General features: G+C 41.4%; 1 protein-coding gene across 5 annotated transcripts in view; it reads right to left on the bottom strand.

Annotated features, from left to right (window-relative positions):
• txndc16 (thioredoxin domain containing 16) overlaps positions 1–13,351 on the bottom strand; it is a 35,719-nt gene that overhangs the window by 4,785 nt on the left and 17,583 nt on the right. For 3 of the 5 annotated variants that reach the window (XM_061837171.1, XM_061837149.1, XM_061837167.1), the window contains 4 exons: positions 11,905–12,046; positions 11,104–11,291; positions 7,073–7,263; positions 3,307–4,103 (listed from right to left, as the gene is read on the bottom strand). In XM_061837171.1, coding sequence (XP_061693155.1) covers positions 3,901–4,103; positions 7,073–7,263; positions 11,104–11,291; positions 11,905–12,046 — 724 coding nt within the window. In that variant the 3' untranslated portion in view covers positions 3,307–3,900. Of the gene's footprint in view, positions 1–3,306; positions 4,104–7,072; positions 7,264–10,933; positions 11,033–11,103; positions 11,292–11,904; positions 12,047–13,351 lie in introns of those variants that run through there. The other 2 variants (XM_061837158.1, XR_009797449.1) reach the window with 2 other exon arrangements.

Raw genomic sequence — 13,351 nt, 5'->3', positions numbered from 1 at the left:
AATAATGAAATCAGCACTGTGCATAACTTACATAAACCTGTAAAATGGTGAAAGTGTGGACACACAAGCAGCATAAATGAATGATTGTTGTTTGCACACATCACAAACGATGTGATGCGAAGCAACAGTATAAAAAGTGGGACCACATTAAGAAAATAATGGGATACTGTTCCATACTGTTTGATGTGGTTGTTTGTTTGTTTTTTGGTGACATTTAAAGGTTAAGTGTCATGAAATGGATGATCATGGCAGCCGACATGGACCCATGCGTTTTTTCACCACAAAACATGATTTTGACATATGTGGCTTTTTGTAACTACCGCCATGAAAATCCTCTCGGGGGATTTGTTTTCGAGGAGAAGCAGGAAGTGAGCGGACTCGTTTCTTTCTATTAGTTTTACCTGCGGGAAGGTAGCTCGTTGTTCCTTCATGTTAGCCAAAATGTCGGCTCGTTGCATTGATGGATCTTGCTCGAACACTCGGGAGGATGGCTTTACCCTTCATAGCTTTCCAAGAGACCTGGTTCGTCGTAAAAAATGGATTGCACAGGTGCAAAGGACAAGAGCTTTGTGGGTTCCAAATGACAGGTAGGTGTGAATACAGCTACTAAAAAAAAAATAGTAGTTTGGGGTGGACCACGTAATCAGTCTCTCATAATGTAACAAAAGATCCGCGTACATATGACAGGGATGCTAAATGTGTCGAGGTGCGCATCGGACGGCTGCCGCATTGGGCTCGCCGGCGAAGGCTGCTGCGTCGTGCCTCACGGACGAGCTCGCTCATTCATACTGTCTGGGAGTCTGTCGCCGCTGCGTCCACTAGTCAACCGTTCAGCGCTGTGTCCGCCAATCACAGCTCCGGCCGGAGAGGCTCATTTTCGGCGCCAAGGTGGCTTATCACGGCGCCGAGCCAGGCCGCTTTACGCCGTTGTTGTCGCACTTGGCTTATTGCGCCATTGCCGGCAGTGTCGTTCATAGCCGCCGCGATGGCGATAAACAATGCCGCTGACAATAGCGCACTCAGCTGCAAAAGACGATAACTCCGTAAAGAGGCCCAGCTCGGCGCCACGATGAGCCACCTTGGGGACACCCCGGCCGAAGACGGGATCGGCTCGTAGCACCCGGGCCGCAGCGTTGTCATCGCTCGCGGCTGAGGACGCTACATACTGTCATACTGTCGGGGAGTCTGTTGTGAGTTAGAAGTGATACGCATATTATCTAAATATGGCTCGAAACGATACGGTAATATTGCCCCAGTCACTTCACTCAATTGTGAGATGTTCTCTTCTTCGAAAAGAGCTTCCGTGTCTGAAGGGGCGAGTTCGTCTCCCACAGTAGGGCCACGGCGTGTTTTCAATGGCGAATTTCCCAGTGTGATGTCACAGGCAGGCGATGCAGCCAATATGGCGACCACTTGGATGTCGAATGACACTTCCGCAACTTTGCGCATGGATGACGTGCTCTCCGCTCATATTTTTTCATATGGACATTGAAGTGAATAATGTGGTATGTATTTTTCATTTCAATATCTATTTTCAAATGTTTATAGGGATGACACGTGACCTTTACACAAACATGTAAATATATTTTTATTTTTGTGTGAATTCGGGTCGGCATTGCTGATTTGTTATTTCTTGTGCTATTTGTAACTATTTGAAAGGATTCCATGAGCTTGCTATTACAGAACAGACGGAAATATAGTTAGAGTAATTTCCAATACAAAGCGAAGATACCCTTAATATAAGGACACTGGAATTTGGGTGCTTTAGTAACAGAACACGTGGTAACGACTCAACCATGCATGACATCATTTTTTTCTTTTTTTTACAGCAACATGAAAATATGAAATTCTTTCATAATCATTAAGGGTGACTAAAATGCATTCATTCTCGCTCTTTACTGCTCATCGTACTGATTGTCCAAATGTGGTGCACAGGCTCCATCTTGTGGTACAATAAGTATCACCTAATGAAATATCTTCAATTTGTGATAATGGCTTTTTTTTCCCACTCAAGTACAAAACATATTCGGTTGTCATATTTACCCTTTAAGCATGATGCATTTACATTTAATCTTTGAGTATTGTCTGTGTTTCACATTTAAAGTTTCATTATGGTTTACTTTTCAACATTTATTTAAGTACAATTTTTATATAACAAAGTATGCGCAACACATTTAAATTGAACCTTTACTGAAATAGTAGTTGATTTTTCTTTATTTAGGCAAAGTGTTAATATTCCGACTGTATATAATAGTACAGTGACTTACAATATCAAATCTACATTTTAGGACTAAAACCTCTGCCTTGTTTTTGATGAGCACTTGAGCCTATTCTGCTACTGTATCTTAAAGTGGGACTGTCATCCCTATAAACATTCTAAAATAGATATTGTAATGAAAAATACATATAACAGTATTCACTTTAATGTCTATACGAAGAAAAAAAAGTGAGTGGAGAGCGCGTCATTCATGCACAAAGTTGCCCAATTGAGTGTCCCTCGACATCCAAGGGGTCGCCATATTAGTCACGTCCTCTGTCCTTGACATCATCGTCACTTCCGCCGTTGAAAACGTGCAGTGCCTGCTAATAAGGAAGCCGAACAACAAAGATATTCGGATTTTCACACAACCGAGTGAAGTTACCGGGGCAATATTACACTATTGTTTCGAGCCCTCGGGGCAATATTACACTATTGTTTCGAGCCATATTCAGATAATAACCGATCACGGCCAAACCACATCTCGTCCGATCCACTTTCGCGGCGGAGATGAGCCATCGCGGCTCATCGCAGCCGGCCTGTGTGGCTTATGACAGAGCCGAGCGGTGCTGCTTTGGTCACAGTCGAGCCGGGGCCCTTTATGCGTGCACACGACTGAGTTACGCATTCTCGGCTGGGTTCTTCAGACCCGCCCCCGTCCCAAAGCCCGACGCGCAGCCTTCGCAGAAGCTGTAACCGCCGAACGTGGCGCCTCAGCCGCTGTGGTTGAGTTTCGGTGCACGTGGTGGCATATAAGGAGGAGGTGGAGCCGAGCTATGCTGCTTTTAGGGTTATGTTCAAAGTCGCCGCAGTACGCGATGAACACTATCGAGACGAGGCTGAGTGGGACATTGTTGGCTGGGCGACGCGCACATCGACATATTTCATACCCGGATCTTTTGTTACGTTATGAGAGAGACCGATTACGTGGTCCGCCCCAAACAATTTTTTTTTTTTTTTTTGGAGCTTTATACACACCTACCTGTTATTTGGAACCCTCGAAGCTCTCGTCTTCTGCACCCATGCAATCCATTTTTCACAACGAACAGGGTCTCTTTCAAACTTATGAAGGGTAATTCCATTCTCCCGAGTGTTCAAGCAATGTCCGGCATTTTGGCTAACACGAAGGAACAACGAGCTACCTTCCCGGAGGTAAAAATCATGGAAACAAACGAGTCCACAATGGGGCGCCGCTGTCCTTCACGCCACTTCCTGCTTCTTCTCGAAAACAAAACCCTGAGAGGATTTTCATGGAGGGAGTTACAAAAAGCTGTATACGTCAAAATCATGTTTTGTGGTGAAAAAAACACATGGGACCATATTGGCTGTGGCTTTTTCATTAATAATATACCAAAAATCATCCGTTTGACGACAATTGACCTTTAAAGTCAGTCCTATTGCTGGTACTCTGAGAGCTAAGTATTTTTTGAACCGGCATTTTAATCTAAAAAGTCTGCAAACCGCCGTCTTATCCCATTCAAAGAATTTCGAGTCCATTACAGTCGATTTATCAGGGTGACAGACCGAGCACACCCTGGACTGATAATCAGTCAATTACTGGATGTAAAGCATTGTAACTGTGTGGCAACTACGTGAACCACTACACTACCAAGGACCCTTGTTACCTTTGTCAAAATAATTTTTCATAACTCTGAGCGATGAGGCGTGTGGTAGGAGGAATCTGTTGCCGTTTCCTCCACGTTCAACTGTGTTTCACCCTCCTCCTCTTCTTCGTTCCTTTCTTTGGAAACGCGTTGCTTCGCAAAGCCCGGCTCCTCCTCGTCCATGATTTTCAGAAAGTCATAGAACTCCACGGAGGGAGGCCAGTCACCTTTTCTTAACATGCCTACACAGAGACACCAATGAAACAATTCAATCTAAAGTACAGTACTGTATATATCATTCAAATATTGAGTCTATACACAAAAAAGTGATGATATACAAAACAGTGAAGCTGAATTCCAATGACTACGATTGTATAGCCTTTGTAATGTAATGTAATGTTAATTAAAATAGAACAAAATCCGCATGACTAATACACTGAAGAGAATAAGTATTTGAGCACCCTTCTATATTGCAAGTTCTCCCACTTAGAAATCATGGAGGGGTCTGAAATTTTCATCATAGGAGCATGTCCACTGTGAGAGAAATAATCTAAGAAGAAAAATCCAGAAATCACAATGATTTTTTTAACGATTTATTTGTGTGATACAGCTCCAAATAAGTATTTGAATGCCTGAGAAAACCAATGTTAATATCTGGTAGAGTAGCCTTTGTTTGCAATTACAGAGGACAAACGTTTCCTGTAGTTATTCACCAGGTTTGCACGCACTGCAGGAGGGATTTTGGCCCACTCCTCCACACAGATCTTCTCTAGATCAGACAGCTTTCTGGGCTGTCGCTGAGAAACACAGTTTCAGCTCCTTCCAAAGATTTTCTATTGGGTTTAGGTCTGGAGCCTGGCTAGGCCATGCCAGAACCTTGATATGCTTCTTACGGAGACACTCCTTGGTTTTTCTGGCTGTGTGCTTTGGGTCATTGTCACGTTGAAAGACCCAGCCATGACCCATCTTCAATGCTCTGACTGAGGGAAAGAGGTTGTTCCCCAAAATCTCACAAAACATGACAGCGGTCATCCTCTCCTTAATACAGTGCAGTCGTCCTGTCCCATGTGCAGAAAAATACCCCCAAACCATGATGCTACCACCCCCATGCAACTAAACTTTCTCCCATGAATCCTCTGTATCATCCAAATGGTCATTGGCAAATTTAAGACTGGCCTTGACATGTGCTGGTTCAAGCAGGGGAACCTTCCGTCCCATGCATGATTTCAAACCATGACATCTTAGTGTATTACCAAGAGCTACCTTGGAAACGGTGGTCCCAGATCTTTTCAGGTCATTGACCAAGTCCTGTCGTATAGTCCTAGGCTGATTCCTTACCTTTCTAAGGATCATTGAAACCCCACGAGGTGAAATCTTGTATGGGGCTCCACTCTGATTGAGATTGACAGTCATGTATCGCTTCTTCCATTTTTTAATGATTGCTCCAACAGTGGACCTTTTTTCACCAACCTGCTTGGCAATTTCTCCGTAGCCCTTTCCGGTCGTGTGGAATTTTGTCTCTGGTGTCTTTGGACAGCTTTTTGGTCTTGGCCATGTTATAAGTTTGAGTCTTACTGATTGTATGGGGCTGACGAGTGTCTTTATGCAGCTAACGACCTCACACAGTTGCATCTGATTCAGGATAATACATGGAGTGGAGGTGGACTTTTAAAGGCGGACTAACAGGTCTTTTGAGAGCCAGAATTCTAGCTGAATAGACAGGTGTTCAAATACTTATTTGCAGCTGTATCACACAAATAAATCCTAAAAAAAAAAAAATCATACATTGTGATTTCTGCATTTTTCTTTTTAGATGATCTCTCTCACAGTGGACATGCACCTACGAAGAAAACGTCAGACCCCTCCATGAATTCTAAGTGTGAGAACTTGCAATATAGCAGGGTGTTCAAATACTTATTTTCTTCACTGTATGAAGTCGGATAATACAGCGGGGAACGCGAGGCAAGAAACGTGCTCCCACGTTAATTACAGTATAAACAACAACAGATTATCTCACAATGCACTAAGGCGGCAAGACCACAGCACCGCAGGCCCAAATAAAGTTTCACGTTAATGGCTCTGAAAAACATTTCAGAGTCATTACAACAGACAGAGAAGGTAAATGAGGTCAGCTTTTCTGAAATATTTACTGCTTCAAACCAGAATAACAGATGCTACCTCATTGCAAAATACCATCTATTATTATTATGATGAGTATGACGATGGCGCTCTTCTGGGACAGTACACATTAGAAGTAAGATGCTATTTGGATAATGCTTTGGAGTATGTACAGTATCTGATGCTATGTTTTCTATTCAAACAAGGCAGAAAACACGTCATAATGCCAAATAACTTCAAAGATTTGTGTTGCTTTATTACTTAGGTAATTATAATTTAAACATGACTACTGTATAACTAATATGTATTACTGTATTGAGAGAAAATGGGAATAGGTTGTAAATTTGTCCTGTAAAGCTATGTCAATGAAAAGAACTTTTAAAAAAATGTGTAAATACCCATCAATGTAACGCAAGGTTTGATTACAAATTAAATTAGAATTGTATTTCTTCAAGTATTTGGAGTTAAAAGTATGTCAAATATTTATCTAGGTAATAATAGCAACTACAGTAATTTAACAAAATATATGAATAACACATTCATACCATTCCTTGGGTTTTTCAGACAGCATGGATACTGTATGAAATGTAACTTAAACAAAAAATAATAATATCCAAAACACACACATGTTGAAATACAGATGTAAATAAAGGACAAATTTAGTATTGGATCATATCTTCACCTTTAAATCACCCATGAAGAATGCTTATCTAATAACTCATATGTCATCAATTTTCCCAAATGTTATCTGCTGTGTATTTATCTTTACTATATTTACGAGGCTTTCCATTTTCTTTCTCTGTTAAAAAAAAAAAAAACTGTTTTGAAAGAGATCGTGGTGTCCCCCCAAACAATGTCATGTAGCAAATACAGTGTGGAGTCAGGTATTGGATGTTGACTGACAACTGTACCTGAAGGTGCGCAACCATGAGTGTGAATTGTAACATACGTGTTTAAACTGGAAACTCAGTGTGACATATTTTCTTTCAAGTTTTTCAGACCCATTCAATTAATCTTTTAAAATGCATATCTGCTATGAGACCAACGTCTGAAATGTTTTCTCTTCTGGTGTTAGAGACTTTGGGAACCTTACCTGCTGGAGACTCTCTGGCTTCCTCCACGCTCTGCAGCCACTGCAAGACAGACCGGGCCACAATGGGTGTGTTGGGTGGGTACTCATAAACTTCATGTCCAGAGGGCAGATGAGTGAGAACTAGCGCAGGAAGGGGAGGCATAGAACCCAGATAAGAGCCCAGTACTGACATCCCAGCTGGAGTACGGCCACTGCAATAGAATACCAACAAAATGTTTCAAATTTAAAGCAAAAAAAAAAAAAAAAAAAGAGGGAGCATTTTTATCTTAAATGTTATAATAGTCCAACACAGATGCTATTTGTTAGCCTGTCTACAGCAATTTGCATTGTATGTTAGCATTAAGCTCAACTGACTTCCTTCATTCATTCATTTTCCGAACCGCTTCTCCTCACACGGATCACAGGAATGCTGGCGCTTATCCCAGATGACTCTGAGGGGGGAAGAGGGGTACACCCTGAAATGATCACCTACCAATCGCAGGGCATATATAAGTGACCAACTAGTGGCAGTCACATTCACACCAACAGAAATTTAGTCTTCAATCAACCTACCATGCATGTAGGTTGCAGATGTGCTAACCAGTCCTCCCATCGTGCTGCCCTAAATGGATGTACTGTCTCTAAAGCAAAACCGTGTGGTGGTATTACCGTATATACACAAGGGGTACCATAATGTCTTGTGTGTTATAGGAAATATTGACAATGAAAATCCTCAATAGTCAATAGTGCAGTACAGTTACAGTTAGACACTGACAGTGTAGTGGTACACTCGCCTGACTTTGGTGCAGGCAGTATGAGTTCAGTTCCTACTCAGTGACGGTGTGAATGTGAGTGCAAATGGTTGTCCTTGCCTATATGTGTCCTGCCACTGACCTGTGACTAGTTCAGGTTGTAGACTGCCTTTCGCCCAGAATTAGCTGGGAAAGGCCCCAGCACCCTGTGACCCTCACCAGAATAATAATAATAACAGTACAGAATTCCAAAACTGTGAATTTCGCTGAAAGGCAACTGATTTGCATGTATGCACTAAGCATGCCGAGATCCTCGTGAAAACATGGCAGTTTGCTATCAGAGGATGTCCCAGGGTGCCAAGCGCTATTGGTTTGCATTACCTAATCAACTAAATAGTTGAAATAATGTGAATGTTAAAAGACCTTGTGTTTATCCACCATCTGCATCTTGTTGTTGTGTCTTAAATATTTTTTCTGATGTTCCACCAGAAGTATAAATGCCATTCAGATGCATGACCTGTGTAGTTATCACTACTTTATATTAGTCAGCTCATGCCAATTTGCACATGGTGGGTGAAACTACCTCCTTAAACCTGGAATGTCAATATTATAGATTGAAGTGCACCATAATACCTATTAAACATAAACTAGCCAGAAGATCTCAGTTTTGACAATCGAATGGATGTTGAACAAATTATTCATTCATTCATTCATCTTCATTCACCAAGGGCTACAAGACACTTTCGTGGAATTAAGTTGTGTGTGAGCGTCCATTTGTACGCATGTTTTCTCTCAGCTGTCAAACGTTTGCCTCCTCCTCCGTCCCCCACAATGCATTTTGCTTGTCACTCACCCTCCCAAAGGTAAATGAAATTATTTTTTAAGATCCATTATGTATTTTGAATGGTTATTTTTGGCAGGGGGTGAGGGGCTTGGAATGGATTAGGCTATTTACATGTCAAATGCGCTTCTACTTACGAGAAATTCATGTAACGAAACGACTTCCAGAAGGAATTAATTTCATAAGTAGAGGTGGCATTTATTTGAACGGATTAAATCACGAGTGGACGTTGTATCTGGGTGGAAGGCTTTTCTTGATTTTTGGGATCACCTTTAGGGATGCATGTATTATAGATGACAAACTAGAGTAATTCTCTTTGTTTAATGTTTAGTTTCACAGTAAACTTCAAATGGGAGTGGCATTAAACATCTTGAAGTCTCTTGTTTGATATAATGTTCACTGCTTGTCGTGAGGTGTGCTGAGTTTGCTGCCACCATACAGCACTCGTATCACAAATTCTTGATCCCGATTACCGGTACTTTGTCACACAGAGCTTTTTCACAGAACTGTGCAGCCACACCATTTTGACATCTTGACACTATCAGCTTCCTCTATCTACTGTTAAAAATGTTACAGGTAAACAACTTACAAATACAAGCTTACTGCGTATTTAGTGAGTATCTCCATTCGCCATCAACTGTCCTTCAAACACAGCAACCTTGGACAATGAATGTTTTGTTTTAAGCAGGCGACTCCTGTGAACCAAGTCTGACTGGCGCATGCTTTATTATGTTAAAATCTAAATTTAAGGCTTTGATAATCTTTCAAAGTTATTTCATTATTTTACCTGGTTACGTTGAAAGAGCAATGAACTGTGGATTTTGAGTAAGACAATACTATATTACATTTGCACATTGTTCTCACACTGTCAAGTCAGTTTCAATGATTTTAAGCGGTAAATGAACATCAACACACAGGCAGATTTTGATATTACGGGCTGGAGAGTGAGAGGTGGCGAGAGAGCTCTTGTATTTTAACTTTGAGTTGACTTAATTCTCATCTAATCTTCATGTACAATATTCAAGCCAGTGTTTTGTATTATTATAATTTTATAAGGCATTGTGTCGTCACAGATTTCAAAGTTGCATATTTAAGGGAATAGTCCGCTAAATAATGAAAAACCTTAATCCAATAGGTCATGTCATATTTACTGTACCTTGAAAATTTGAGGTTAATCCGATATCATTTAATGGTGTTTTTATCGGCAATTACGTATTTTCATGGGTGCCACCATTTTGGCCAGCCACGTGACCTACTTGCGCGGATGTGACGTATTCTGTGCATAAACAAAGAAATAATGGCCGATTTGTAGTGTAAACACATGCAGTACCACCACCATTGGCCACGTGAAAATGCCCGACTGTATCGGAAATTTGGACATAATTGGATAATCTGAGGAAGGCTCGGTGGCATATTCTGCCCAGTAAGAAAAATAAACATTTAAGGACCCAGTTGCCCTGAGCCATACGACATAAGTGCAGATGTATTTGTGCATTATTTAAGACCAAAACTTTTAGAGTACAATAAGTCTCTGAATTCTTTTAAATAACATTGTTATGATGTTGCTAACCAATGATGACAAAAGTACATCTTACCATTAATGCGACTTCTTGTGCTTTTACAAGTCATGCAGGCGTTGAGACTTCCATCCGTTCATCGTGACCGTAATTCAATTTGATTTGCCATCACGACGGTACGATGGTGAACAGTTCTTGCCGACAAAGGCATGTCTTTTATTCGTTTATCTTGTCTTTATACAAAGTTGGCAAAATGTTCATTGGCAAGATCAAGTACGAATGCTTTTGCATACTCCCCATCTGTGAATTTAAACACACAGCAGAACCCTCTCTCTCCACAAAGGCTGCTCATTCTTGTTGAAAACTTCGGTACTCCTCATATTATTTTCTTTGAGTGACTTATGTCAAAAGTTTCCATAATTATTGTTCCACACAATCAGCGTTCGACAGTTCTGCGCCTGTGGTTAGTAAGCGAGTCAGACTCCGCGTCATTCCTGTCCGAAAATCCATCCAAATATTCACCAGCATTTACAGCCACAGGTTCAATTCTGTATGGACGTATTCCTCCGTCTTCCCGATCAACCGATGCTATTTCTTCAGCAGATGAGGATAAATCCGAGAAATCAGCACAGTCCGTTATTGTGTTTGCGCAAAGGAGGCGCACAGGAGACGTCACTTACTGTTTTTTCAGTCATGTGACCCGCCAAAATGGCGGCACCCATGAAAATTCGTAGTTGCCAATTAAAAGAACATTAAATGATATCGTACTAACCTCAGATTTTCAAGGTACTGTACATGTGACATGACCTATTAGTTTAAGGCTCTTCATTGTTCACCGGAGTATTCCTTTAAGGTCTGTTACACACACAAACTACAAACACAGTTAACAAAGTGTATGTACCTATACAGTAATGTAATATATCAAAAATAAATGCAACATACAGGTGGATCCAGCAGGTCAAGTATTGCTTCATTCTCTCGCCTCCCAATTCCAACACTTCTCTCATTTCCTCCAGCAGCACCTTGTTCTGCCTCAGCCCACTCTCATCCTCCTCTTCTCCAACAAACAGCAGGAGAAGGGCTTTTCCTCGGCTAAGGAAAGACGGCAGGTTTTCCACTGTCAACTCAGGCTGACATACAACAGAGGGTAAAGAAAAAACAGTCACATCACTGTGGGAGAAGCATCAATGAAATTATTCATTTTATCCTGACCTTGTATCCACATATCATGTTGGTATGTGTACCTTCAAAAATGTATTTATCATGTTTTCAGGGTTATCATTTATCAGTCCTTTTACACAGCCTGTTAAAGCTGTGATTTTTCTGCCTTCTTTTCTTCATTGCTGGTGTGTATGAACTGTGGTGGCTATAAGTTCACACATACGACACAATAAGCCCGGTGTTGAAGAAGACCCTTTCAAATAGTTAGTGCATTTTTTTACAGATGTGATGCTACTTCTGAAAGCAGAAAATTGCCAAGTCAACCTCATTAGAACAGACAGTGGAGAGCAATCCACGACTGGCAGTCATTGGTCCTACCCCACGTATCAGTGCCCCCAACCCCTCCCATTTCTTTCCTCATTACCTCTTTATAATTTTCTTGTTGCGACATGATTCAATCTCTCAATACAGGTTTGCCGGTTTCCCACAGCAGAGATGGGGATATGGTTGTGGTGTCGTTGAATTTCCCATAGAGCTTCAATTTTGATTCGACCTAGCTTCACAAAGTTTAAAATAAATTACCAAAGGATCCAACAGTGCCACGTCAATATGGGAGACCAATTCATCCACGGAGGAAAACATGGTCAACACAGAGGGCCGGGAGTCTCCCCTCCAAGACGGAAACACTAATACTGCAGGAAGGTTGACAGAGAGATCAGCAGCCCTGTCAAGGACATACGGATCACATACACACAAACAAAAACATATACAATATGTCAAGTGGCCACACCTTTTGTGAGATACTGGCTCTACAATGTATTCAAATTAACAGACCCTACTCATGTCTAAACCATTTGCTTCAAAAGTGAATACACCCCCATGTGAAACTGTGCAAATTGGGCCAATGAGCCATTGTGACTGGGTAGTGTTACAAGATCTTCGGTGTGAATTGCAGCAAATTTGTTCAATTCTGTGATTGGTCTCTCATTTTGGTCACTGTCATTTCAGTAGGGCACTTCATGGCAAAGACCTCTTTGAGGATCTGAAATAAAGAATTGTTACATTACATCACAGGTGTCAAAGTCAAGGTCCGGGGGCCAGATTCGGCCAGCAAACCGGTTTTATCTGGCCCTGAGATGATTTTGTAAAGTATAAAATGATGGCATAGACATAGACGTAAAAATGAGCTGCAATTTTTCACTTGAAAAAATTCTGTTCTGATTGCATCCACCAAATGGCGCAATAACAATTGTGTTATGCAAGCAAACAATTTATACCGGGGCAGAGCAAGTAGCTCAAGCGTGCCATCCGGATGAGATGCTTTGTGTTCTGTCCATGCTATTTACTTTTACTTTTAATGTGTGCTTTGGCATCCTCATTGCCCCAATATGTCTCTGTAAAAAAAAAAAAAAAGAAAGAAAAAGGTGGACACAGAGTGCAGAGTTTTCCAAGAAAAATTATCCTCATCTATTCATGGTAGTGAACGAGAAAGCTGTATGTTTGGTGTTTTCACACCATGTTGCAGTGCTGAAAGAATATAACCTTTGTCACCACTATTTGAGCCTTCAATCCGACAAATATGACAACTTTCAAGGACAGTGGAGAAGAGAGAAGGTGAATGAACTATTGTCTGTGTTTACTCACAGCAGCGACATCAGTGATGCTACTGTGAAGGCTAGCTACCTCATTGCCATGAAAGCACAGCCATTGCAGACGTTGCAATACTGGCATTTTCATCCACAGAGTTGACCATTGACCGTCACTGAAGAGTCCGTGGAGATGGTGCCAATAAAAGCTACAATGACACCAACTGATATTTTCAGCGCACTTGTCGTAGTGCTGGACAGGGTCAGAGTGGACTGGGTCCTGCGCTTTCAGCCAGGCTACAGATGGTGCGCCCTCAATGACAGGGAAAAAAAGCAGCTGTTGTGACCAAAGTTTAGGGAGAAAGTGCAATCTGAAAATGGAGGATGTGATTTTTGGATATTTCACAGCATTTTGAACCAGGAGGCTTTGTGTTGCAACTAAT

This window comes from Syngnathoides biaculeatus, chromosome 2 (genome assembly GCF_019802595.1).
Source record: "Syngnathoides biaculeatus isolate LvHL_M chromosome 2, ASM1980259v1, whole genome shotgun sequence".
NCBI classification, from domain to species: domain Eukaryota; kingdom Metazoa; phylum Chordata; class Actinopteri; order Syngnathiformes; family Syngnathidae; genus Syngnathoides; species Syngnathoides biaculeatus.
This window is presented reverse-complemented; position numbering and strand designations above follow the sequence as displayed.